The sequence below is a fragment of the Terrapene carolina genome, unplaced genomic scaffold, assembly GCF_002925995.2.
Source record: "Terrapene carolina triunguis isolate 2854851 unplaced genomic scaffold, T_m_triunguis-2.0 Scaffold69, whole genome shotgun sequence".
Lineage (NCBI taxonomy): Eukaryota > Metazoa > Chordata > Testudines > Emydidae > Terrapene > Terrapene triunguis.
In genome coordinates this window covers 35,007,108-35,033,106 of record NW_020664420.1, presented here as the reverse complement: position 1 = coordinate 35,033,106, position 25,999 = coordinate 35,007,108, and the positions used below count along the sequence as shown (strand labels likewise).

Sequence of the window (25,999 nt, the reverse complement as noted above, 5' to 3'; positions counted from 1 at the left end):
GAGGACTTGTTGGCAATTTTATCTTTTAATCACAGACTCACTGAAATGAATCTAAACCCAACTAAGCAGTGGGAGAAAAAAATTAGCATACTACTAGGTGCCTTACAAATCTCCAAGCCAAAATTACACTGTGCTTTGAAGAAAAATGGTATAGCTCTAGAAACAAAGAAATTCCAGAGGAAACTGATAGTAGATTGGCTCTTATATGGATATTTATAACACAAATAAGCAAAAATACAATCTTATTGATACCAATAATTTAAAAATACTCATTTGCGTGGATATTTCTGTAGTGCTCCTGTACATGTTTCAAACTTTACCTTTTGTCCTTCAAAACAAACCAAATACCTCCACACTAAAACGATCAGACAAATTCAACATGTTCCACAGTATACAAAATTTAAATAAGGCTTAGCAAAAGTAATAAGGACAGTCACATTCTAGCACCAAATAGCTCCAACAGGTCCCTTTGTTACAAAAATGCTGCTTTTTTAAATTACAGTATTTACTTTTTTTTCTTTTTTTTGCATACAAATAAAGAGATCATGTTATGAAATGCCAGGAGCTACTCAATGCATTTAGAAATGAATGTGAAACCCAGGGATTACTTGCTAAAAACAGCAAGTTTGCTCTACAACATAAGGCCCCAGCTATGTATTAAAATGTATCAGATGTCCTGATCTTTTCTGAAGATATGATACTGAAATCACTTTTTTCCTTTTTACCAGACTTGTCATATAAAAGAGAAAAAAGCTAAACTGCATGAAGCTAGTTACTCTAACCTACATACCATGATAATTGATATTCTTTAAATTCATTAAAAAACAGGGATGGGAATAGTACTGCTAGTCATTTGCTTCTACTTGTGCCTCACCTCTATAAAGGCCTGAATTTAAAAGAGCTAAAAGGGAACCAAGACAGGATTGCAGCAGAAACTAAGCACACGTGCTTGCAGTCTCAGCCTTGTCTGAAGTGAAGGTCCCAGGTAGCCTCCCTAAAGACAAGATGAGAACATCTGTTTCACCAGATAATGCTACTCAACTGGGTGTAGTGTTAATGGAGGCTTTTCCCTTCACTGTAACTATGCCTATTCTAAATGAGAGGCAGGCTGTGCACTGGGGAGATTCGGTTAGGTCTTACATTCGATCTGGTGAAGCAGTTAACCAGATACAGTACTATCAAAATCTATGGTTATTTAAAATATACATAAAAACTTACAATAAGCCACCATATTTTTTCTATTGTTTTTAACACTATCTAGAATTTTTAACAAGTAAAAATGTGGCTTATTTTCTTTCCCTTTAAATCAGACCATATTTGTATTGTTTATCCTAGGTCTGAGTTTCAGTAATTCTGCTTCATATTTGATTATGGCATATAAGTGGCAAAGCAACTATCTTAAAAAAAAAGGTAATAGTAAACAATGCAATCAGCAGCAACGTATATATGCTACATTCAAAACCAAACACGTCATGAGATATTTACAGGGAAAATCTTTTTCTCAACAATTCTCAACTGTAAAGGTAATTTTATACAAATACTCTATGGTAACAGTTTTACCGGTTACATTTGGGAAGGCATTTTGAAAAAGGTCCTCTCTTTGTACACACTGCCCCCTGCTGGAGTGGCATGAAAGCTTTGCCATGTAAAGATACCACACAGTGCTGGTTTCAGAAGGTAGTCAAGACACATCAACAATTTTCAGCTAAAGTCTAAGTCATATCTGCCAAGTTAATGCTATTGAGAGGACTTTTTGTGAGGACTGCTCCGTGAAGCATCCTTTCCTCGCCTCTGCCGCACTGAGTCTTTATCAGATGAAAGTGCATTAGGACGGTCAGGGGTGGTTACTGACCTGGGTAAATCTTTACCTACATTCTGTTTTTTTGCAGCAGGAGGCTGAGCTTGAATGGGATCTTTTCCCTTTACATCCACAGTGTTGTTAGCAGAAAGAGGTTTTTCTTGATTTCCAGGTTTACTCCCAAGGTTTGAAGCAGGATGAAGGGCTTCTACTGGGATAGCAGAGCTGTGCAAGGTCAACAGTGAAACGCTCTTAGTGATTTCTCTTTTACCATCCCCTGTAGAAGAGGTGGCTTGCTTTTTCAGTTCCTTGCAGCTGGTGACAGGAAGCTCTGATGAGCCTGTTTTAACCTTGGTTGAAGACACATCATTGTTTGCTGAAGACAAACGAGATGCTTGTTGCCTACATTCAGGGAAGTTGGGTGGACAATTCAGCTGCTTTGATGGAGTTACAGCTGAATGACATAAACTCTGCACAGTGGCAGCTGATAAAAGCTTTGCTGTAATCTGCTTGTTCGTATCTGTTAACTGTTTTTGACTAACTTTTCCCTTCCCTTTTGAATCTGGAGAGCCTTTGCTAACTATGGCTGCCTTTTCTGCTACTTTCCCCTGGTCACAGTTAAGGAAAAGGCTGGGCTCCAATTTCCCATTGTCATTCTGAACATAAAGTGCTTCGGTGCATTTTTGTCCTTCAGGTCTTTTGTCTGCAGTGATGGCCCGATTACTTGGGCCCTTGTCTGCCAGTTTGTTCAATAAGAGACAGTCTTTCACAGTGGAAAACTTTGGAGGCATGTTTTGCTTTTCACTTACATAGAGTTGCTTTTGATCAGCAGCCTGACTGAAGCCTGCTGTTTCCTGACTTAGAAAATGCTTGGAGTTTTCTGGGCCTGCTGGTGCCTGGCCATTACAAGAGGATTTAGGTTTGGTTTCAGGAGTGCTGCTATTGATTTGGATTGAAGGTGCTGACTCGCGTTCCAGACCCAGAGGCTTTTCTACCTGAACGTGCTCATTGTTTAGTTTTCTCTGAGAAATTGGAACAAAAGAAAGAGAATCCTGCACACTTTTATTGGCATGTTTCCCATCTTTCCGAGAGCCAGCTGAGGGCTGAATAACTGTTTCTTTTTCTTTTATGTTTGCAGTGCACTGCTTTTGTGCAAATGTGAATTTGTCAGAGTGCTTAGATTTAGAGGAACAAGTTTCATTTATTTGCCTGGATTTATTATTACTGCTTTCCATGTAGGCTGAACCAGCTTTGACTTGCTCTTCAACACCTAAATGCACATGAGCATCTATTACACAATTTCTGTTTACAATCTCTCTCACAGAAGGGGAACCTGAAGAGCTAAATTGCTGCCTAATAATCAGGTTGGGTAGCTTTCTCTCCGTAGTTTGAAGCTGTATATTGCTAGACTGTTTCTGATCTTTCTTTCTCAAATCTTTGGAGTTGTCCTGCACAGAGGAACACACAAGTGATTTCTCACTTTTAGTATTAGACTCTGATTGTTGTACAGGCCTTTTGGGCAAAGACATTTCACTCTTTGAGTCCATCACCTCCTGCTTGTTCATGTCCCTCTCTACAGAAGAGCCAGCAGGGACAATGTCATCTTTGGCAAATTGTTTTGGTAGATCTTTGCCATCTTTAGACTCCACCTTAGAGCCTGCTGTCTGCACTCTCGTTGTTCTATGTGTTTGAAGGGGAATGGCAAAGTCAGCAGAGTTTCTCTGAATGGTTTTGGAGTCGCTTGTTTTAAAAGCATCTGGGATAGATTTCTTCATAAATGAATTTCTGATCCCCTCGGCCTTCGCAGGGAAAGATTCGTAATTTCTTTGTGTCTCTGGGTACTTGACAGGCAACTCCTTTTGGGTTTGCCTCTCTTTTCCTGCAGTTTTTTCAGGGTTGCCTTGGGCTGTGGAAGCTGTGGCAGATGCCAGGGCAGTGTGGAGACACTGATTTTGGACAGTGTGTAATTTTGCTTCAGTCGCATGGTCCTTTTGTTTTGAATGGGAATCCTCTCTCTTTTGATCAACTTCCCTGACAGAAATGTTGCATGTAGCACCTGGACTGGAAATCTTTTTTCCTGTTTCTAGTTCTGTGGTCATGGGGGTTGCTGGTGCATTTTGAAAATTCTTGCTTGACTGTGAAAATTGGGACTCTAGTAGATTAGATTTACTAGACTTTGAATGGAGTGACAACACCTCTTTCTGACAGGATGTCTCCTCCTTTACACCATTGCATTGAGATGCCAGAGGCATGGAAGAGCCCACATCATTGCTGGTGTTTTGACTTTCTGGTAACAGGCATGAAGGCAGTTCTGTCTTTGAAGCCTGTGGCCCAGACAGTAAGGCAATGTCTAAAGTGCCTTCAATTGGTTTCAAACAAGAAACCGATCTCCCTTCTAGTTTATACTCCGATGGACTTTTTCTGACAGGAGACTCAGTAGAAATCAGGGCTGATTTTTCCACACCAGTTTCCACTCGACCATTCAAGGCTTTGAGAGAAACAAAAGAAACTGAGCTAATCTGAGCAGCATGTGCACTACTGATAAATGCTCTGCTATCAGCAACTGTAGCGGAATCCTGCTGTATATTGATGGGTCTGACTGTATTAAGTTGAAGGCATTCATGAACATTTGATGTCAGTTTGGGCTTTAACACTGGACAGAGACTGTCATCTTTTTCTTCAAAGGACATTTTCTTTCTGAGATAATCAATATTTGCAAGCTTACCATCTAGTCTTTCAAATTTGACAAATTCTTTTGTTGGTGCATTTTTATCTGTGTTTTCTCCCTTTCCATTTAGCAGCCTGTCAGATGAGTGAGGTAGCACATCTTGCAATGTACATGGAGGGGAAATTCTTTTGAAGTCATAAGAGAGATGACTGAGTTCATTAAGAGGAGGCCCATGACATAGCATGTGTGTATCTAAGGGAACACAGTCATTTGGTCTCATGTTTGCATTCTTGTGAAGGGTGTCTTTGAGTATGCCACCTACTGACTGAGTCTCCAGAGCAGTAATTTTAGTTTCAAAGTGATTTGATCTTTCCAAAGCCTTCTGAAATGATTTTTTGTCTCTTTCTTCCAGTCTTAAGGTAGCAGGATTTTCTGATTCATCACTAGGCTCATGTATAGTGCTTGCTTTCTGCAGACAATCTTGTTTCTCAGCAAGATCTTGCTTTTTCATAACTATCTTGACCTTTAATTTCTCCCGATCCAGCTCATCAACAGACTCTTGCCTACCCAACTTTCTGCAGACAGGGCGTTTCAGGCAGCCTTGCTCTGCAGGCCTGACTCGGGTGAGTGATGGCACATCACACACATTCTCCTCCAGGCTCTGAAGAGTTACTTCTCTTTGGGACAATTCCCTATTCACCTCTTCTTGAGTCACTTCCAGGCTGTGTTTGCGTGAACATAAGTGTTTCTTGTCACAACCATAAGAAGGTGCAAGTTTCTCTTCAGACTGGACCCTCTTTAGCAGTGGAGACCTGGGTGGCTCGGCACTCTTTGGCCTCACTATATGTCTTACAATAGTTGGAGGGGAGTGCATCTTGCTAGGGAATGCCTGAGCTATTTTTGAATTTCCAATTGAATGCCCCAGTAAAGGTGATGGAGATCGTTGAGGGGATGGTGGCTGGGGTGTCGGAGAAGGTGTTCGTGCCAAAGGGGAGAGAGGAATGCTGCCAGCTGACTTGCGTCTTCCTGACCGGTATCTTTGTCCGCCAAGCTTTGGACCCAACCCGTGAAGAGTGCTGGGTCTTATGTGACCTGAGCCAGCTGGAGAATTGGGTGCACTTGAGCTAGGGGAGCTGCTCTGGGAGGAATTGGTACCTAAAAAAGAAAAATATAAAACTAGAAAAGTTCTTCAGCTCTTGTCTCTAATAACTAACGCGGACACAGCACACAAAAAATGTACTGATAAGCATTTGTTCTACCTGCCAAAGCATTCCATGGTTTGGTAGGCTGCAAATTACTGGACTGTAAAATAACATCACTCTTATAAATGCTCAAATAAATTTGTTAGTCTCTAAGGTGCCACAAGTATTCCTGTACTTTTTGCGGATACAGACTAACATGGCTGCTACTCTGAAACCTCTTATAAACATGTTTTTTCCCTTACATTTAAATTAGCAATTATTTTCCCACAGGATTTAGAAGCTAATATTTTCTGCCATTTCAAAGAAAAGTTCCAAGCTTTCAGATGGTTTACACCTTCAGCAATGGATAGTAAGCAACAACATTCATTTTTACAGCTGCTAAAATCATGAGAACACTAAAATGAGGCTGGACCAAGTGAAACAATCTAGAAATCAGAATGATGTGACGTGTAAAGTCTACTGTATCTCTACGCCCACCCAGCTTTCCAATGGTAATCCACATTTATTGTACCCCACACACTGGTCCCATGATCTAGCAATGCTTTTTCCAATGCAATTTTCATTCCTTTACTAGTAATATTCTCTCAACTAGTTTTAATGTGTCCGTAGGTAGTTTCTATAGATGATTTATTCATTCATTAAGTTTTATTTTCTATTAATTTTAGATTTTAAAAAACCGAACAATAAAAAATTTTTGGAGACAAACCTAGCACACAGTTTCCTTTTAAATTCTTCTGTGCCATACTAAAATCTTTGATTTAGTATCATGGTTTTTCTTAATCCAAATGAAATCAAACTATTCAAAGTGTCTTGGATTTCACATAGGTGACTATTCTCATTGGAAATCAGTACAGACTAAGCTTCATGAAGGTGGCACATATTTCCATCTCCCTAACAACTCACCGGATGGGAAATCAGGAGTGGAGCGGTAGCTTGGGGTAGGAGACCTGGGAGACAAGCTGTGAGTTGGGGAGCCAGGCAAGCTCTCTCCTGATGAAAGGGATCGGTTCAGGCAGGAGAAACTTCGGCTCGTGTGAAGAAGGGGAGAGGGCTGCTTGGCTAGCTTTTTGAAGAGAGACCTCCTCCTAGCATGAGAATGGGAGAGAATTCATCAGGAGAGACGCTGCACAAATCATCATTCCAGCTCTCAATGCTGGCTTTTAATAACATCCCTGTTACCTCCCCAAAAGTGAATTGTACAAAATTGTAGAACTGCTAAGGCTTTAGAAAACAGGATGAATTGCAGACAGATGGGATAAAAACGTGACCACAATCTATCATCTCTAAAAATTACTCACTACACTTCCAGAGAAAGTTTGAGTTACATATAAATGAGTGTAAAATCTGGTACATTATTCCTTTGTTTCCTCAGTTTAAGACCATATCAAAATGTATGGAATTGTTTAGTGCCAGTGTGGGGGGGCAAGGGTCCCCTCCAGCCCCTCTTCAGATCCTTACACTGTCTTCCTGTGTCCCCCACTTGGCTGACGCCCAAGGGGGTTCTTGGAGCAAACAAAAGTCCTCTCCCCTCTTTCCTCCCTTATGGGAGAGGGGAGTCCATGGGAAAATAAAGGGAGGTGAGGGTGACCTGGAACTCAGGCAGGATGAAGCCACTTTCAATAGTGCTCTCTCAACCATTGTGCCATTGTCTGGGGTCTCACCCCCATGGAGTAGCTCTCTCTTCTAAATCATTGACGGTGCATCTCCTTGGAAATACCCAAGTAGTCCAAAATGGCGGCCTTTACTTGTTTGTAGTCTATTTCCCTCTCCAAGTCCAGATTACAAAAGGTTGCCTGGGCCAGACCCATCAAGTATGGGGCCAGGATCAGAGCCCATTGTCCTGGGGGGCCACTGGGCTGCTAGCACCACCCTCTAGAATGTAACTAGGAAGGCTTCAGGGTCATCGTCCGGCTCCATCTTGGTTAGCTTCACTGGTTCTGGCAGGGGAACACCCTTGCATGGCCTGCTGGGACTCCCTGGGGGCATAGAGATGGCACCATCTGCTGCATCATTTCCTTTTGATACTGCTGTTGCTGGGCCAACAGTTTCCTCAGCAGCTGCTGCTGTTGTGTGGTCTGAGTTTTCTGCTGGGTGTCCCACTGCTGCAGCAACTGCTGTTAGAATTGCTGTTGCTGGGCAGCTTGCTGCATCTCTTACCACTTATACCACCGCTCCAGTTCCATCTTGCATGGAGCAGCTGAGCGCTATCTCCTCTAAGGCTTTTTTTAAACCCCTTGTATCAGGTGTGGTTATGACTGCATTCTCCACAATTTGTGTGGGGCAGGAATCCCAGCCCCCTCGTCAGGTCCTTATACTGTCTTCCTCTCCCTTCTACCCCACACCCCACCCCTCCAGATGCCCAAAGGAGTTCTTGGAGCAAACAAACAAAAGAAAAGTCCTCTCCCCTCTTTTCTCCCTTATGGGTGAGGGGAGTCCATGGGAGGTAAGGGTGACCTGGAACTCAGGCAGTCCTCCTGGATCAGCTCTTTGGGCTTACTCCAAATGGGGTCTCCTTCCAGCACCTCCTCATGGGTGCATTGCTCTGAGGCTGGGTCTTGCAGATTTGGAAGAGGTGAGCCTTGTTGCTGTCTACCTCTCGGCAAGCCTGTCTCTGCTATCTGAGGCAGGGCAGCCCTCTTCCTGTTGACCACCCATTCCTGTGGCAGATTTTCCCTTTGAAGCTCTACACCCACCCACCCACCCCCGCCCCAGGTGGAAGAGGCCTTGCAGGAGCATCTCATTGGTACTGAACAGGCCCAGAGGAGTTTGCTAGTCTCCTCTCTGCTAGTATGAGGGCATGTCCCTTCACAGTCAGCAATATGTTTGGAGCTGTAAAAGATACACAACAAGACAACTTTAGTCTCAAAGAGGTTATTTAAAACAAAGATACACTGGAAGACCAAAAGGAGGTGGCAACCGCCGTTATTCACTCTCTCATTTCTATTTCTGTTTTTGTGCCTTGCAGCAACACTGCATCTTCAGGAGGGTTTTAAATAAGGATAGAGTGGGGGGCATCCTGGCACAATAGGATGGGGAGGATGTTTCATGAGCATGGGATACCATGGATGAAGGTAAAAAGATGGGTGTGGGAGGTGGAAGAGAAAGTAATGGTGTAACAGGATGTTTTTTAGATGTAGTTATACATACATAACCACATGCCTACACACATATGCAAAAGCAATATATTTATCATAAAACAAAACTACCACTCACCTTTCTAGGCTCTCTTTCTTTTTTGTTTTCTTACTGCGTCTAACCATTCGGCTCTTGTAGCTATTCCTCCTGGCCGGGCCTGTTTTGATTGAAGTGTTCTCGAAGGGGGTTGTAGTAATTGACACTTTGTTTCCACTCTAACAAAATGATTAGAATGTTTCGGCGTGAGTAATACAGAACCACTTTCCTGTCAATTGGAAGTTCCATTACACTGCAAATGCAGCAAAACACAACTCCAACTTGGGAGTAGGAGCTGACAACATATGCAAGCACTCTATATACTTCTGAATCAATCATGTTGTAGGGACTAGTCACCAGGAACCCTAATACACACAAATTGGCAGGTTACCGTATTCACCACTTACACATTCAAATCAGGTGCCTGCTATTAAACATGAGCACAGACAATTCTCAGTCAAGTTTTTGTGAAGGTGGTCACATTGTGAGGGACTCAAAGTTTATAAGTTTTCTTCATGCCCAGCAGGGCCAGCTCCAGGCTCCAGCTTGGCAAGCAGGTGCTTGGGGTGGCCACTTCGGGGAGGGGCGGCACGTCCAGCTATTCGGCGGACGGTCCCTCACTCCCGCTCGGAGCGAAGGACCTCCCGCCAAATTGCCGCCGCAGATCGCGATCGCGGCTTTTTTTTTTTTTTTTGCCTGCTTGGGGCGGCCAAAACCCTGGAGCTGGCCCTGATGCCCAGACCCATAATTTTCAGGCCTAGTGTAGATTTTTAATTATTTTAATTAGTTAGAAGGATACCATGGGTTGGCCAAAATTGCAAATTGTGAAAGAATTTAATTAAAATTTTGTAGATTCCCCTCTCACACCCATTTTCCCACTACAAGAATACAGCTGTCATCATATCTTGAATGAACTACTTCAGTGAACACTCACTCTCTCTCAAGAAACCAGTCATTGCAACTGTGAAGCGGAGCTGGAGAACCCACCTCCATGCAAGCTCCAAATGAGAAGTAGCAAAGACATGTATACATGTTTGTTGTTTACACAAGTGATGACTTACTTATTTTAAGCTAAAAGCTTCTTAGAATTGTTTAACTGAAATGCCATGGGCTGTCCCATAGTTCCATTCGCATATAAGCCTGACTGAAAAATAAATAAATACCTATCGTTCTATGTTAATAACAAAACCACTCTACAAGAATAGCATCAGGATAAAGTTTTCCTTTGTAATAAGACTGTGATGATAAATCAAATCAATTAATTCCAGGTCTGTTTTTTGGATGAATTGCATCATCGCATGCTGAATTTACTCTTATGAATATTGTAAATACCATCAGCTAATCATTTTTATTTTCCTTTCTGTAATTTCTTATTAGCTTTAAAAATGCTACTTTGGTTAATAAAAACTCAAATTTACATTAATTCTTTAGACAAGGAACACAAGAACAGTGAGAAACCTATTATAGGCAACTGGCTGCCTAAAATTATTTAACCAGCGGGTGTTTTATACCGTATCCTTCTCACATAATTTATTAATTTGAGAGTTCCTTTGGTTTCAGAGAGGAGAAAAAATTAATTTCTGAGCAAAATATATATTTTTAACCTTTTTTATTATCTCTATATTCTGTTACTAAAGTGTTGCTTCCTAATCCACTTTTATGACTGACTATTCATTTCGACAGGTGAAGTTGTTCATACAACACCATGAAATTGTTAATAATGTAGGAAGCAAATGTACTGCTGTCTAAAATAATGCTGACCTACTTTTAGTCTGTGCTGCAAATATTATAGAAGAACTGAAATATAATGAGCTACAGTGAAACGATGTGTAAGAGAATATTGAACTCCAAAAAAATGAACCATGCTGTAAAGCCCCTAAGGAAAAACAAATATAAAATGATCTAATAAGGCAGGTCCTGGTCTGCCCTTGCAGAACCCCAATGGAGCTGTGTACAGGTACACGGGTCTGTCCACATGGATCCATCTGCAGGGTCAGGGCCTTAGAAGCTCAGTTGCTTGGCTACTTTTGAGACCTCTGGAATTTGAGACTTAAAGAACAGGAGAAGATTTTTTTTTAATTCTTTTCTTTTGGAATTTTCTCTACTGATTCCATTTTAAAACGGGCACACACTAAACAAAGTCATCACATATAGTCTGAAATGCACAAAATAACCCCTGCTATGAATCAAAAGAAAGTGTAATTAAGGACATTAAAAGAACTATGCTTTCCTATGTCTCCACCCACTAAGTGTTATCTTCACTTTTTGAAGGAGAATGGGATGCTTAATGTGGACATGTCAGTATCCTGAATGTACTCCTAGCTACCTGCTACATCAGTAGCAGTGTCAAGCACTAGCACAGAAATGAAAGGCTTGGTTGTGCTTATGGGATTCAGTGGCTTCTTTCCAGATCTATCCAGCTATTAGTTTAGGATCTGTCCAAACACTAAATAAATTTTCTGATAATAACTAAACTTTGAAGGAAAGGGATATGTAAACCAGGCAGGTAGGGTGTAAAATATGAACTAAGATACAATGCTGGTCTAAAAAAGTAATACTGTACCTTTAACAACAGCTCTATGACTTCAGTGTGAACAAGACCATGAACTGGCTCTCCATTGATATGTGTGATCAAATCCCCAGCCTTTAGGCCTGCTTGATAAGCTGGGCTTCCTTCTTCGACATTCTGAAGGTTAGGGAAAAAGAGAAGAATTCTTTGAACAAAGCAGGCTCATGGTAATCTGTTTTAATGAATCAATTATCTTCACACAAACTTTTGACTTTCAAACAGTAAACTACACTGAAATGGCCTTATGGCTTATTGTGATATCAGAAAAAGGAATTCAGACAGTCCATTCCATCTTTAAGTATTCATTTGTGTCCAAGTTTTACAGCTCACGTTGGTGCAAAACCCACTGAATTCTTTCCACTGACTTCAATGGGCTTTGGATCAGGCCCACTATTCCTGGCATGAGATGAAAAAAAAGTGAGTGATTTTGGTATGGACAGTGCAACATCAAAGCACTGACTCCAAATGGTCAGATATAGAAACTTTGTGAAGAGGATGCTGCTGCATCAGTACTGTGGCTATTTTCAAAGTAAAATATTGTAGTAATTTAAAATAAAGCCTCAAACTACAAGTGTCATTCAAATTAAAAACTGCCTGCAAAATTGCATTAAACAATCTTTTAGTTAATTAATTTTTTTACAATAAAGAAATCCATTTCCAAGCCAATGAATGAATGGCAATGAATCAAGAGCAACCAATCCTTTGGCCTAGTTCAGTAGTGACCAGAAGAGAATATATAACCCAAGAATAATTATTTATTAAATCAGTTTAATCTTTTTTCCTATTCATAAGATGTCCCATGAACAGGTAATAAAATCCACAGATTAATTCATTCTTCAAAATGATTTGCATACTTCTACAGTAAATATTCTTCTTTAAATTATCCTAATTGTGACTATTATAATCAACTATACAACTTGTGCTTTGACAGACACTTAATTCAACTAGTTATATAAATTAATATATGTAACTAATACATCTTAAGCAACTAACATACACAAATAAATTGCCAACACAGCATGAATTTTGAATTGTATACTGAATTGTCATAAACATAATTCATTTAGCAATTCACACACTGTTGATTCAGTATAGAACTCATCCAGCCAGAGAACAAAATCAATATCATGTGGCTTATGAAACTAACCAACATAGCACCAATTGCAAAATTTATCACTAAATATATAGTTTGAAAATCATTTGAATATTCAAACATTCTAATTAAATGGTGGCCCTTTGCACAAGGACAAATGTCACCCTAAGAAAATAATTTGCCAGATTGCCACCCTTTAAATAATGACTGCATACAAGCGGACACCCTATCTGTGAGATATAATCTAATGCAGTTTGAAAAGGCTCATAACTGCAAATATATCAGCTTCAAACTTATGTTTTGAGAAATGTTGAGGAAAATTTTATTCTTACCCAAACAATATGGTGCACGGTGTAGATATCACTGTCACCCACATAGACCCTGATTGCTCGGATGGTGAAGCCATACTTTTTTCCTGAACTGTGAATTAATATAGGTTGATGAGGAGTTGCAGAAGCAATTGAGGAATCGCGGCTAGGGGAGGAATCTCTGGAGGATGAAAGGTCTGAAGAAAGGGAATGTGGGGACATAGGACTTCCCAAAGGAGAAACACCAAACACATCTGGAACAGATGAACTTCCTGTTAGAGCACATTCTGATTTTGCACAAACACACACAGATCAAAACAATGACCATTTTAACCTTAGTAAACTGGATAAAGATTTATAGCATAAAAAGCAACTTATTTAATGATGCCTGAATTGTTAAGAACATAAAACTTCACTTTCATGATCAACATTAAAATGACACTGGGAAGATAAGGTATTTTCAAAATATTTATAAACTCTATATTTTATTTAGTCTTTATAACTCCTCATCAGAAGCTTGAAATGACAATCTACTCTTGGAACAGATTTTTTTCTTCACCACGTGCACTGTTTTGTTACTCACCTGCTCCTCTAATTCTCAAGGTGTAAACTGTTTTGTTTTTCCAAACAAAGTCTTTGATCAACTTTTCCATTTAAAGAAAAAGCAGTCTCCAATCTATTTCCCAACAAACAGACACAGAAGGAATGCCGTGAACTTTTCTAGTAAATATATAACACAGACTTGTAGGCCCCAAAATAATGGAACTATCCATTAGCAAAAAAGACAGTTTTCATGTAGCTGGATTTCGGGTAACTCTTCTGATAATCCCAATTTAAATTTTGTAATGAATTCTGTAATCAAAACCATTAATTTTAGTTCCTACTTAAAAGGATAACTTGACATTGTCACGGCAAACCACTATTACTTTTGTCCTGCTAGTTTAATTAAGGGCACATATTTATGTTTGCTGGTATAGCAATGATGTTTAGGGGTGCAAATTTTTGACAACCGTTCTATGCTGACAATAGTCCTAGTGTAGATGCAGTTATACTGGGATAAAAGTGCTTTTGCCGGCATAGATTATTTCGCACATGAACCTGTACAACCTTGAAAAACCACCCTTTTGCCAGTATAAGCTGCATCCAAACCAGGAGGATTTTGATTTATAGGTACATTGACAAAAATTTTAAGTACATTATGCCTAAACTCTGCTTACAGTGTTATTTCATAGAGCCATATCCAATTTAAAATAAAAGAAAAGCTTGGTTTAATGCTTTTGAGTAGTAACAGATCAACCTGCACCATCTTTGAACTATTAAACCCCTTTTGTGACAGGGGTTACAGTATGTCCAACATACAACTACTGCACAACTGGATTCAAAGCACTGAGTGCTAACTGGATGTGTAAACTACCCGGTCATCTGCCTCTCAGCCTGCTGTAACATGGGAAACAAAGACAAGTCCATTTTGGACTCAAGAAATCTTGTATTTAGATCATGTTCCACATAGATTATGCACAAGTCACAAAATTTCATACTAATAGATTTATTTCTACCTCCTGGAATCATGAGGGACAGAGCACTGGCAGACAGGGACTTTGTGACTTTTCCAGATATTTTCTTTTTCTCTGTGCTTTCTAATCGCTGACGAGCCATATGAGAAGCAGGTTCACTGGATGGCTTTGAGGAATTATCTGTACTGTCCACACTCTCGTTTCTTCCGTTTATCTGATCTAAGTGCTCTGAAAAACTGCCAACTGTACAAAGAAGAAGGGATAAACACATTGAGGGAAACTGGGGGTCAGGAGGAGGAAAACAATACAATCGCAAGGTAGGAATATGTATTTTAGTCCACAAGTTCACACAATATTAGAGGTAAAATAAAAACGACTGCAAAGAATTACAGGTTTTACAAAGGTTAACAGGGTAAGGTGAAGTAATAGTAGCTGACATGGTTTTACATCATTTACATAATTAAAATGTAAATAAAATCTGCAGCATGTTGGTAGCACAGACAGGTGACACACACCTTCTAGGACTTAACTGTGCACTTATTCTGTATGTAGAATTCCCACTAAGGTCAATGGGAGATTTGAGTGTGGGTTTACTGCAGCATCCAGCCCTATCAGCTCTTCTAACAATAAAAGAAAACACCCCTTGTGAAAGCATTAAAGTACCAAGGAGGATTTCCTTTCTAAGTTTTGGGTGTTTGGGGAGGTGGGTGATTTCTGTGCCCAGTACCACAAACATAATATGGGGAGTATGATAATTGGTAATTTAAGACTCAGAAGCACAATGATGTACTTTGTTATTTATAATAAAATGATACCATCTCAGACACTACTGATTGTGGAAAGGAGGAGAACACCACTTAAAATAATAAAAATGGAGAAAAACCTTACACCAGCTGATCTACCTCCAAAGACCTGTTGAAATGTACAGTGATGGATGCAGGAGAGTTCTGTGACCTTACAGGATGGGCACATAGAAAAGCTCAGCCATTTTATTTAAGCAGATAGCAATAAGAACCCAGCAATTTCACAGATCAAAGAACATCCCTGCCGCTGGCACTTTGTAGAGCAAATAAAAACATATTCTCTAATTTAACTGACATTTGCATACCTTTAAGTTACATACATACATACACACACACACACACACACACACACACACCCCCCAAGCAAACAGCTTGAATTATGCCTAGTACTGGTCTGTATATTGCCACCAACCACACACACACAACCTTATTTTAACTTCTATGATCCAGAACTCCTGAACCTGCATTACAAGGAAAAGGAGCTGGTAAAGGAAAGTTCATACAAAGTAAGAAAACCTGAGTAGAACAGAGCTGAAGCAGCTAAAGAGAAATATATGGAGGAAAAACTGATTTTCAGCAGTTAAGTAGTAGTAGTAATTTGTTGTGGATAGTTTAATTGCATGTAGAAGGACGACACCAGATTGGAGAGACTCAAGCAGTGAGCTAAGGGAGTGGTGGAGAAGTCTCGGCAGCAGGAATATACAGTACACTCAAGGATTTTGGTGACACATAGAAAGAGGGATTTAAGTTAGTTAAAGTAGTTAAAGGGGTAGATGGGTGGGAGGGATCTACGGCCTTCTCTGTCCCCTGCAGTATAATAAGTTAAGATCCTTACCTGATAGTGTTGAGCTGCTGATGGTACTTGCTGGAGTGGTGACCTCAAGCTCATCTTGAGCAGCCTCCTCATTTAAAGAAGCAGCCTTTTCTTGTTCCTCCCGGGATCCTCCTGTGCAGGTGGTTTCATCTTGATCCCCTTCAGATGATATGGCCAATTTTGGAAGCAAACCTGAACTGTGCCGCAGCCTGGTACTTTCTGTATCAGAGGAGTTGGATGTAGATAGCTGTTGCCTGAATTTAAAACAGCATTTACACAAATCGTATTTAATGATACTTTTTAAGTGAAGGCCAATCATAGTGGCTACAAAGCAATCACCAATGGCTGTTAACCTGAATTTGAACTCTCTTTGACAGTTGTTTCTACTTACAGTTCAGAATATTCTGAACTCCAACTTAAAGATTCCACAGATGGCAACGTCACATTTTTTGTTTTGTCTCCTGTATCTTCCTTTTCTTCACCTTGATTCCGAGTTATTCGATCAATGCTACTAAAAACCTATTACAGAAAAAAACTGTATCATTAACACACATTTGATACAAAGAGATTTTCAGGAAAACACATTTAATGCAGGGCTCTGGATGCACTAAATGCTTATGCAGTGTCCTGGAGTTTAAAAGGACTGAGATGGTTTAGGTTTAAATTCTAGGAGTTTGTGTTCTTGAAATGCTTTTCAATTTTATTTTCTTGGTTCCTCAGCTACAGGGTCATGAATAACATCTTTTAGTTATGAATCCATCAGCTTTCTCTCATCACTTCACTGTGTGAACTCCAAGTTTGCAAACAAAATCCATAAATGCCCTTGGGCTTTTAGGTCATAGGATCAATGCACATTCTTAGATGACTTCTTAACTATAAAGTCAATCAAAAAGAACAACCACCCAAGCTAGCGATTCAATGGCCACCAATCTGGGGTGGGAAGCAGAAAAATGAATTGGAATTGACTGCGAAGATGAGAATAAATTACATGGCTAAAAGATTTAGAAAAAATAAATTCTGGTCATAAAAAGTCAGTTGTTCAGCTGACAAACTGCATACAGAGACTGTCAGCTGTGTGTCATACAGCCTCTAAGCCACAGCTAGAGCTACAAACAATGACATACTGGCAAGTTTTAAGATATCAAGCTACTCTTGTAGGTTCACTCCTTACAAAAGGATAAAAAACACCTCTAAAGAGGAGATTAAGAACTCTGAATCATTCCTCCCTCTTTGAATCGGGTTCATGCTGCTCAGTCAGGACAGAGTTCACATACCAGGATAGCAAGACCTGCAATGAGACTACCGCCCCCCACTCCTCCAGTCTAGCATGGTCTCTGTAGTATAGGGGAGTGGTATTATGGAGTGTACATTTATGAAAATATAAACCAGGATGAATGGATTAGAAATGTAAGTTTTCCTTTCCTTCATTGGCTTTGGATTTTAAATATTTTTGGGAAAAAAACACCAGTATCTGAAGAAGGTGCCCAGTAAATATCTATTAATGAAAGCTTTTGAAACTCAATGCTGACTACCATTTAGGATAAAAAGCCCATTATATAAGACATTCGATCCTCTAACCATTTATCGCCTGCTGTTTTTCTTGCAAAACATCTCCAAAGTCTGTCTGCTTTCCAACTGCTAACTTTTGTCCGCGTCCAAATTATCTTTCATTTGACTAGTGCAATCTCCTCTTTGAATTCCCAAGTTTGCCCCCTGTTCAGGCCATCCAAAATGTGCCACAAAAATCTATATAACTCACAAAACAAAAATTGTGGAACAAGATGTGCTAACCAGTCCCAATCAATCATTGGATACCACTTTCTATTACATTCTCTAGAGTTTTAGTGTTTTCACAGATGTCTTATTAAATTTTGATTTGAACCCTACTGGTTTCATCCCTATTAAATTCCAGAGGATTAGTCAATAGGGGAATTATGTACCACATACACACACTGCTGGCCCTTTTCAAACCCCACAAAAGTCACTGAGTCTGTATGTAAACAAACATATACAAATACTTTTCTTACTTTTGAAAATCTATGTGAACATGAGGAAAACTGCCTTATTTCCAGATTAAAGTCTTCATCATTTGTGTCATCCTCTTCTTCAGTTTCCATATGGTGGTATTTCTCAGAACGAGCTACAAACAAGGGGAAAAAATGATTGAAACTTATCATGAAGCATCAGACTCCCAGGCTTAATGTTAATTAAAAGGGTAACTATTTTTAAAAATAAGTTTTCCTGAAATGTTAGACTGGCAGTCAGATGCTGCAGCTTCCACTCGTTCTAACAAACAGGATTTTCAACCCATGCTGAGGAAAAGTAAAAATCAAAGACAATTATTACGTAAATTCCCAAAAAATTCAAACATATTTTTGTACAATACATACTGTCAAAATAACTTGTGTCATCCTCAGATTCCAGCTGTGGAATGAATTCTGCTTTCTGTCTCAGCAGACTATTCCAGTCTAAGCTACGAAAGAACTGGTGTTGCTTTACTTCATATGCGCCACCTGGGGGAGCCAGAGAAAAACATGTGGGTGATTTCTAAACAAAAATACTTCAGTTAATTCAGAGCTAACTCCTTGGTGAAAGAAAATGCTAATTAGCATGGAGAGGTACAATCACCATTTCAGACTGGCATGTCGAAGTCTAGCCAACTAGCTGCATAATCATGGATAAATATATTTCTTCAGCATCTTTTTGTTCAGTGAGATATCTGTGCTATTGTATTGGCATTGCTATTGTTCTGTGAGCATTTCCATCAAAAACTTGTTTTTTAGGAGTTTAATTACTATATATCAAATACATATTAGGCTGAAACCTGAGACTCAGTGTTGTTAGCCAAGATATAAATCTCTTCAATACAAAAGTGTATTTAGCAGCACTTTGGAACAAGTAGAGGATTGTTTTGATTTTAGTATCCATTTATTTTAATAAGGTTCATCATTAAGAATTCTGTTTGATATTTATGGGATGGTAATATGCAGTTTCATTGGAATATCTCTATAATTTAACTTTCTATGGATTAATCTGCCCTTATTATAAAATATTTAAATAAATTAATCTATTTCTGATCAAAAACAGCCATAAAACCTCCATGGATTATATGGGGTTTGTGCCTTTTCTCATGGTAACCTACTGACCACCATAACATAAAAATGATTTCGAAAGCTACTGGTAAATGAAAAAGTGACAGAAAGCTCTTACACAACCTTCTTTACAACAAAGGGTAACTATCAGAAGTGCTGCAACCAGTTAGAGAGTCAAAAGAATCAATCACTTTAGCAATTTTGAAACAAACACCTCAGATTAAAAAACGCAATCTGAAACACATAAGTGAAAAATAACCAGGAATTTATGAGCAACTTTTCTTTTTTCAGTTCATCGTTTATTACAGTCTGTAAACTTTTTTGGTTTATGATTTCGTTGAGAATTTGAGCAGTATGATGTGAAATAGTGAAACCTTAGGGAATAATGAAAGTATCATTTTACAGGCTCACCAGCATTAATGCATGCAATGCTGTTAAAACCAAGTAAAATCCTGACACATTTGTTGGATTTGCAGTATTATGCTGTATACTATACAACACAAATCCTGATATTGCTGTACTGTAACATTATGGCAAAGTGTAATATTCTTGCAACCTAGAATACCTTCCTAAGAAAATAACAGACACTATTCTTTTTAAAGTAATTGAAAAGAGGGGTACTAATACTGGGAAATGTTATATCTGTAGAATTTGGACAACACAGATTACTTTACTATGTTGCTTACCTTTGTCTCATCTAAAATCATCTATCATACCAAGAAAGTTTACAAAAGCTAACAAATCTAGCATACAGTATTTACCCACACATGCTTCTAGGCTCAAGAATGGCCTTCAACAGGCATTTTAACCAAATTATGGCTTGTTCTTACTGGCAGAAAAAAAAATTAGGAGAAACAGTTTTTTAAAAGTTTGTCTTGAACGTGTCTTTTTTCTAATATACTGGGGCTTTAAAAGATTCCCCTCCTTCCAGTGTTTTTGGCATGAGATAGGGCTCTCTAAACAGGATCTAGCAAGCTGACTGTGGAAAAACGGGGTCTGCAGGAAGTGTACACAGTGTATGCTTGTTTGAGTCTGGGATGGGGAAGAGAGACAGAAGAAACAACACAACTCCAGCTTGTTGTTAGTTAAGGAAGGGTGTCTGTCTATTTTTAAAAAGAGTGGTGATTTGGATTCTCGATCTGGTTTCTAAAGAGGAAGTTTAGCCCAAAACACTGTTTCATGGAAAGTTTAAAAAATCTAAAATAAATAAAATAATAAAAACAAAACAGGTCTAATGACAAGAAACTAGTCCAGATAGTCCAAAAAGGAAAATGCAACAGTAGAATCTGATTTTTTTTTTTAAATTGCAATGGCAAGAATACAATGATTTAACTCCCAACACTGATCTTGAAGCTATGTGATTATTTTGTGCCACATTTTAGTATTAATACAATGTTCCTCTTATATTTCTGTTATTTTTCCTTCTTTTATGGAAGTGTTTCAGAAAATCTATTCATTTCTTTACAATCTGACCAAGCCACTCCAGTCTCCTGAGTAAATATGCAATTATATATTTTCATGGAGCATTATTCAGCCAGCTAAATATGTATTATATACACAAGGCTGTCATTTGAAATGTGTGGCAGAGCAGTATTTTCCAGTGCCCCTATGGGATCCATCACATTGCAGCCGCTGTTTTTGTGAGCTGTTTTTGACACTTTAAAAGCTTTGCTTTAGTTTTTTTAATACCCCTCTGAGCTTCAAAGTGCCTGCAGGATTCCCCTTCTCAGATTCTCAACTCTTAAGAGACCAAGAACAGTTGAAGAAATAAACTAGTAAATAAATTGAGCAGATGTTACATTTGGAGGCACTGACCATTACCGCACGAGAGAGTGTGTGTGTAGGGTGTGCATGCGTGTTGGGGAAGGGGACAGACACTCTACTGGTGCTCAGTCATAGAATAGCAGCTTTGGCACGAACTACATGTATTATGAACGATCAGGCGATAAAGTGATGGGGTCTACAATTAATATATTTTAAAAAACCTTCCACCAAGTGCTGAGCTAGTTCTGGCTCTTCAGACATTTGCTTACAGCAATGCCCTATGTATGGGGTGGTACAAAGCTGTGCTGCCTCAGAAGAAGCCCTGGGAGGGAACTGTGATTACCACCTTGCTCCGTGTGATATGGGGGAGAGAAGAGAGTAATTTGATATAGCTCTCTCCTGGATGTTGCATACTGTACGCTAACAAGTGCATTGGAGGTGGGCAAGGGTGGGGGGGGGGAGAGTTCTGCCCACTCCCTGCCCACCTATTTGAGGCCATTGGCGTGCGGCCTCTCTTCCTGCTCCTACTTCACCTCTCTCCATATCACCACCCAAGGTCTGGGGAACTGGCACTGCGGATGGATCACCCCACCTGGCTGTGTTAGGGCCAGTCAGAATATTGTCCTTACTATTCAATTAAAGAGGACAGTCCATATTTTAAAATTATCTCTGTAAAAATGCACATCACTGAACATTTTAAAACTCTGGACAATGACCCAACCTCTGCAATAATTTTGTGACTCCTGCCCCTCCCCCAAACTTACAATTCCCAAAATAAGTCCATCTGTAGATGAGCTGACAAACACACAGTTTTTAATATGGACTGCTGCATTATGGGCCTATGCAGGTCTATCTGCAGTTGACTTCACATATCAGCCTCTTTACCTAGATTGGCTTGGGAGTGGCACTGATTAGAGATAGAACGCCCACAGCACAACAGGCAGCAGCTTATCTTCATAGATTCTAAGACGAGATGGGATCATTGTGATCATCTAGTCTGACCTCCTGTACAGCCATAAAACTTCCCCAAAATAATTCCTAGAGCAGATCTTTTTAGAAAAATATCCCATCTTGATTTTAAAATTGTCAGTGATGGAGAATTCACCACTGCTCTCCATTTATTTCCTTAACTTCTCATGCTTTTTGTTTTATTCTTTTTCGTACTAAGGCAGTAGCACTGAATAAGAGTAATAAGACAGTTCATGATGCAATCTCAGGCAGTTATTTTTGAGTAATTAGTTCAAGTAGCAATCATATGCTCTGAAGCCGGTGGGGGCTCATTGGCCAGGTCATGGTATTTGTGGCACACAAAGTGGCTCTTGTATGTTCACTGCTCTCTATTTCTGCAATTAAGTTATTTAACAGCCTGCATTTTCACAAGCTTAACAATTCCATGCACTAGATAGATTGTCTTCAAGAGTTTATCTTTTATTTATTGAAACAAGATAAGAGGAGAGGAAACTGCATAAGATGACTGCATAAGATGACAACTGCACTCATATATGTCCCTCTACAGTATTACTGCTCTGAATCAGCAAAAGAGAAACCGAACCTGCAAAACACACTCTTGCGCTAATGAGTTGGCATCATGTTGTACACATGCACAGATGTTTCCTGGGCAAAACAAAAAAGCAAACAAAAGCCTCGATATGTTCAACATAGATGCTATTTCCAGCACATGAGCAAAATTTAAAATCCTGTCCCCTAACCTGTTCCCAGTCTCTCCATAGGGTTTTGTCTGAGCAGTACAGTAATCAGATCCTGGGCATCTGGAGGTGGGGCTTCATCCTTTTCAGGCCAGTTGATCTCATCTAGTATGAAAGAAAGATGTTCGTGAATTTATTTTAGTCCTGTTCCAGTACCATAAAGGATGCTGGTCAGCTTAGTTAAAACGAAACCGACCTTTCCTACACATCATATTAGTCAAGTTGTTTTTTGTTACATGTTAATTGCTTTCAAACATAACACAATCTGCACCTATTCTTCAAATCTCAAATATTTAATCATCATTCATATTATTTGCAACAAAGTGTGATTTAAACAGCTCTTAACAACAAGAGGCAGAAGTGATTATTGTGTTTACAAAATATTTGTGCTTAGCACTGCTATGCTGTTCTTCCCTTGAAAGATCGTTATGGTTTAAATTCCAGTTCTGTTCCTTGGCAACTGCTGATAAAATGGACCCATCTGGCCTGATCCTGCCAATCATTGCTCACATCTGTAATCCTCACTCATGCTAATCATTTCACTGAAGTCGTTACTCACATGAGTAAAGGCTGTATGATTGGCCCTTATGGTTTGGAGCACAGGTGCCGGCTTCTAATTTTCCCCGGGGATGCTCAACCCCTGATCAGCCCCAAGCCTCGCCCCAAACTCCACCCCTTCCCCCAAACCCCACCCCACCTCTTCCCACCCCCACCTCACCTCTTTCCGCCCCTTCCCCCGAGCACTCCCCATCCCCGCTCCTCTCCCTCCCGCACACTGCAGAACAGCTGGGGGGATGGGGGGGGGGGTTGATCAGCGGGGACTGCCGATGGGCGGGGGGGGGGGAGGGAAGCTTGGCTGCCGGTGGGTGCTAATTTTTTTCCATTTTTTTTCCTGGAGCCCACAGAGTCGGTGCCTATGGTTTACAGAGCTACAAGCCAACGTGGTAGTTTTTTCCTATGTCTCTTCTACTTAAGAGAAAAAAGCCATCAACATACTTCAGTTAACCCTAACTATCACTAAGGTCTTCTGTACTTCATGACAAGATGGACTTAATTTCTGTGGCAAGTCTCCTGGATTCTGCAGCACCCTGGTCACGGCAGACTGGAAATTCTGCCCAACCTTCCTTTAAATTAAAACATGGGAATCTGCAATGACTTCAATATGAAAATGAACACCAAACCCATAAGGAGGAAGGATGGTCCAGTGGTTAGCGCATTAGCCTAGGATATGGGAGACCTGGGTTCAAGGGGCCTGCTCTGCCATAGGCTTCCTATGTGACCTTAGGCAAGTCACTTAGCTTCTCTGTAAAATGAGAAAACAGTACTTTCCTAACTCACAGGGGCAATACATTAAAGACTCTGAGGTGCTCAGATACAATGGCAATGAGGGCCCATTTTCGTATTAAATTCAATTTATTTTTGTGCTGATTTTCCATGTCAGATTTATTTTAATCTACATATGGACTCATTGTACAAGCTGTCAGAGAGAAGCTAGAGATGTTGGCAGCTGGATAGGGGACAACTGGGACTTGAGGTACCTGGGGAGACATGGGTGGCAGTTTGGGATTTTGCATTAAACACAACAAAAAAGTGGATTTTTCTATTAAAATGACCAACAATTAAATAATTAGCAAGGATGACATTTAAATTACCATGTTTACATTTCAGAGGTATACAAGATATCGAGGATGGGGTCGGGGTGTGGGGGGGGGGGGAGTCATATCTGTTGTTTCAGGCTTTCTGCAAACTCATGCAGAAAATACTACATAGGTTAACATTTGGTTCATGTTCTTAAGGGGTTTTCCCACATCCATACGGACTAAAAGACTTTTTTTTTTTTAAATGAATGCTTAGCTAGAGATTTTGCTTCTACTGTAATTGGCATTAACTGACTGTCAATTTTATGGACCTAAGACTTTGGTAATCTAACATGCTGAAACATTTGTTTCAGGACACAGCCAAGCTCACCACTTACAAAGATCTTAACTAACTCAAATTAATTAGTAATCAATTTACACACGTTACCACAGGAGCAAAAGCTAGTCAAAATATACTCAGAGAGAGGTTCCGAACTGTGGGGCATGCCCATAGGTCCTGAGGACCTGATGGGCCACGCCGAAGGGCCATGCTCAGGAGGGGGCTCTATCCAGCAGGAGTAGCGGACAGTGCTCTTTGCAGGAGGTCTTGACTGCCAGGACCAGGCTTTCTGCCTGTCTCACTTCCATTCCTGCAGTTACGCTCCTCTGATGGGGACGCTGGCAGGGATTCTGTGAGCGACGAGCAGAAGGCTGCACCCCAGAAATACTGACCCCCCTGCTGAACAGAGCCCCTACTGGACTCCACCCTTTCACTGCAGTCCCAGAGCACAGAGCCCCATTCACTTCCCCTGCCGGACAGAACCGGGGCTGTGCTGAATGGTTGAGGTCAAGAGGGAGCTTTGCCTGGCAGGGAGCCAGTGAGGTGCAGCCTTCAGCTCCCTTTCTGAGCTCGGCCCTTTAGAGCGACCCCATTGACTTGCTGCATGGGAGGCAGCCAAGACTGCACAACTGTGGAGAGAGCAGAAGGCTTCCTCAACTTCCACATGATTAGTACCCCTTGCCCCTCCCGTGGGTACCGGCCATCCCTCCCCCGGGGGTACAGGCGGCATGCACAGGACATGAATCTCTGAAGTGGGGAGCTTGACAAAAAATGTTTGGGAAGCTCTGCTCTAAGGATATGTCTATACAGCAGCCGAGAGGTTGGATTCCCAGTGCAGGTAGATATACACGCACTAACTTTGTGTGTGCTAAAAATAGCAGTGTGGCTGCAGCGGTGCAGGCAGTGATTCAGACTAGTTGAGCGAGTACAGTCCTGCCCAACCCCCCTGGGTATGTACTTGGGCGGCTAACCCCAAGCCACCAGTGTCACACTGCTATTTTTAGGTGCTAGCCTGAAGAGGGCTAGCGTGAATGTCTGTCTGTGTGGGCATTACACCTCTCAGCTGGTGTGTAGACATACACTTAGGGTGAAACTGTGGCACCACTGAAGTTCATGGCAGCTTTCCCATTAACTCAAATGGGGTCAGGACTTCACCGATAAAGCCTGGAGAACAAAACTGTAGCAAGGGTTCGATTCTACAGCCAGTTCCATGTCTGTGCAATACATGTGGACCTGGCTATTTTCACTGCAGAAAGGAGTTATCTTGTATGATTTGGCAATAAGAATGACTTCAATAAAATAATTACAATTAAACAGAAAGGAAAAATCTGATACAGGTTAAAAAAAAGTCAAAAATCTGAATCTAAAAAAATAAAATGAAAAAAAAAAGGGGGGCCGAGTTTACAAATACTTCCGTGAATCATCCATATAAGGTCATTGGGAGCAGTCAAACACAGACAGTGACTCACAAGCTTATGTATCAACTGGATCAGGGCCTCAGATTTAAAATGTGGCAATTTAATTTATAAAAAGAAAGAATATAGCATGGACTGTAACGTTCCAAAATACATTTTTTAAAT

General features: G+C 40.3%; 1 protein-coding gene across 1 annotated transcript in view; it reads right to left on the bottom strand.

Annotated features, from left to right (window-relative positions):
* Window positions 1-518: 518 nt before the first annotated feature.
* Window positions 519-25,999, bottom strand: part of MAST4 (microtubule associated serine/threonine kinase family member 4) — a 325,784-nt gene continuing 300,303 nt past the window's right edge. The window contains exons 20-30 of the mRNA XM_024209370.2: window positions 22,506-22,607; window positions 18,331-18,453; window positions 17,968-18,080; window positions 16,332-16,459; window positions 15,962-16,194; window positions 14,366-14,566; window positions 12,834-13,063; window positions 11,403-11,525; window positions 8,882-9,018; window positions 6,572-6,753; window positions 519-5,621 (exon numbers count right to left, since the gene is read on the bottom strand). Coding sequence (XP_024065138.2) covers window positions 1,738-5,621; window positions 6,572-6,753; window positions 8,882-9,018; window positions 11,403-11,525; window positions 12,834-13,063; window positions 14,366-14,566; window positions 15,962-16,194; window positions 16,332-16,459; window positions 17,968-18,080; window positions 18,331-18,453; window positions 22,506-22,607 — 5,456 coding nt within the window. The 3' untranslated portion in view covers window positions 519-1,737. The remainder of the gene's footprint in view (window positions 5,622-6,571; window positions 6,754-8,881; window positions 9,019-11,402; window positions 11,526-12,833; window positions 13,064-14,365; window positions 14,567-15,961; window positions 16,195-16,331; window positions 16,460-17,967; window positions 18,081-18,330; window positions 18,454-22,505; window positions 22,608-25,999) is intronic.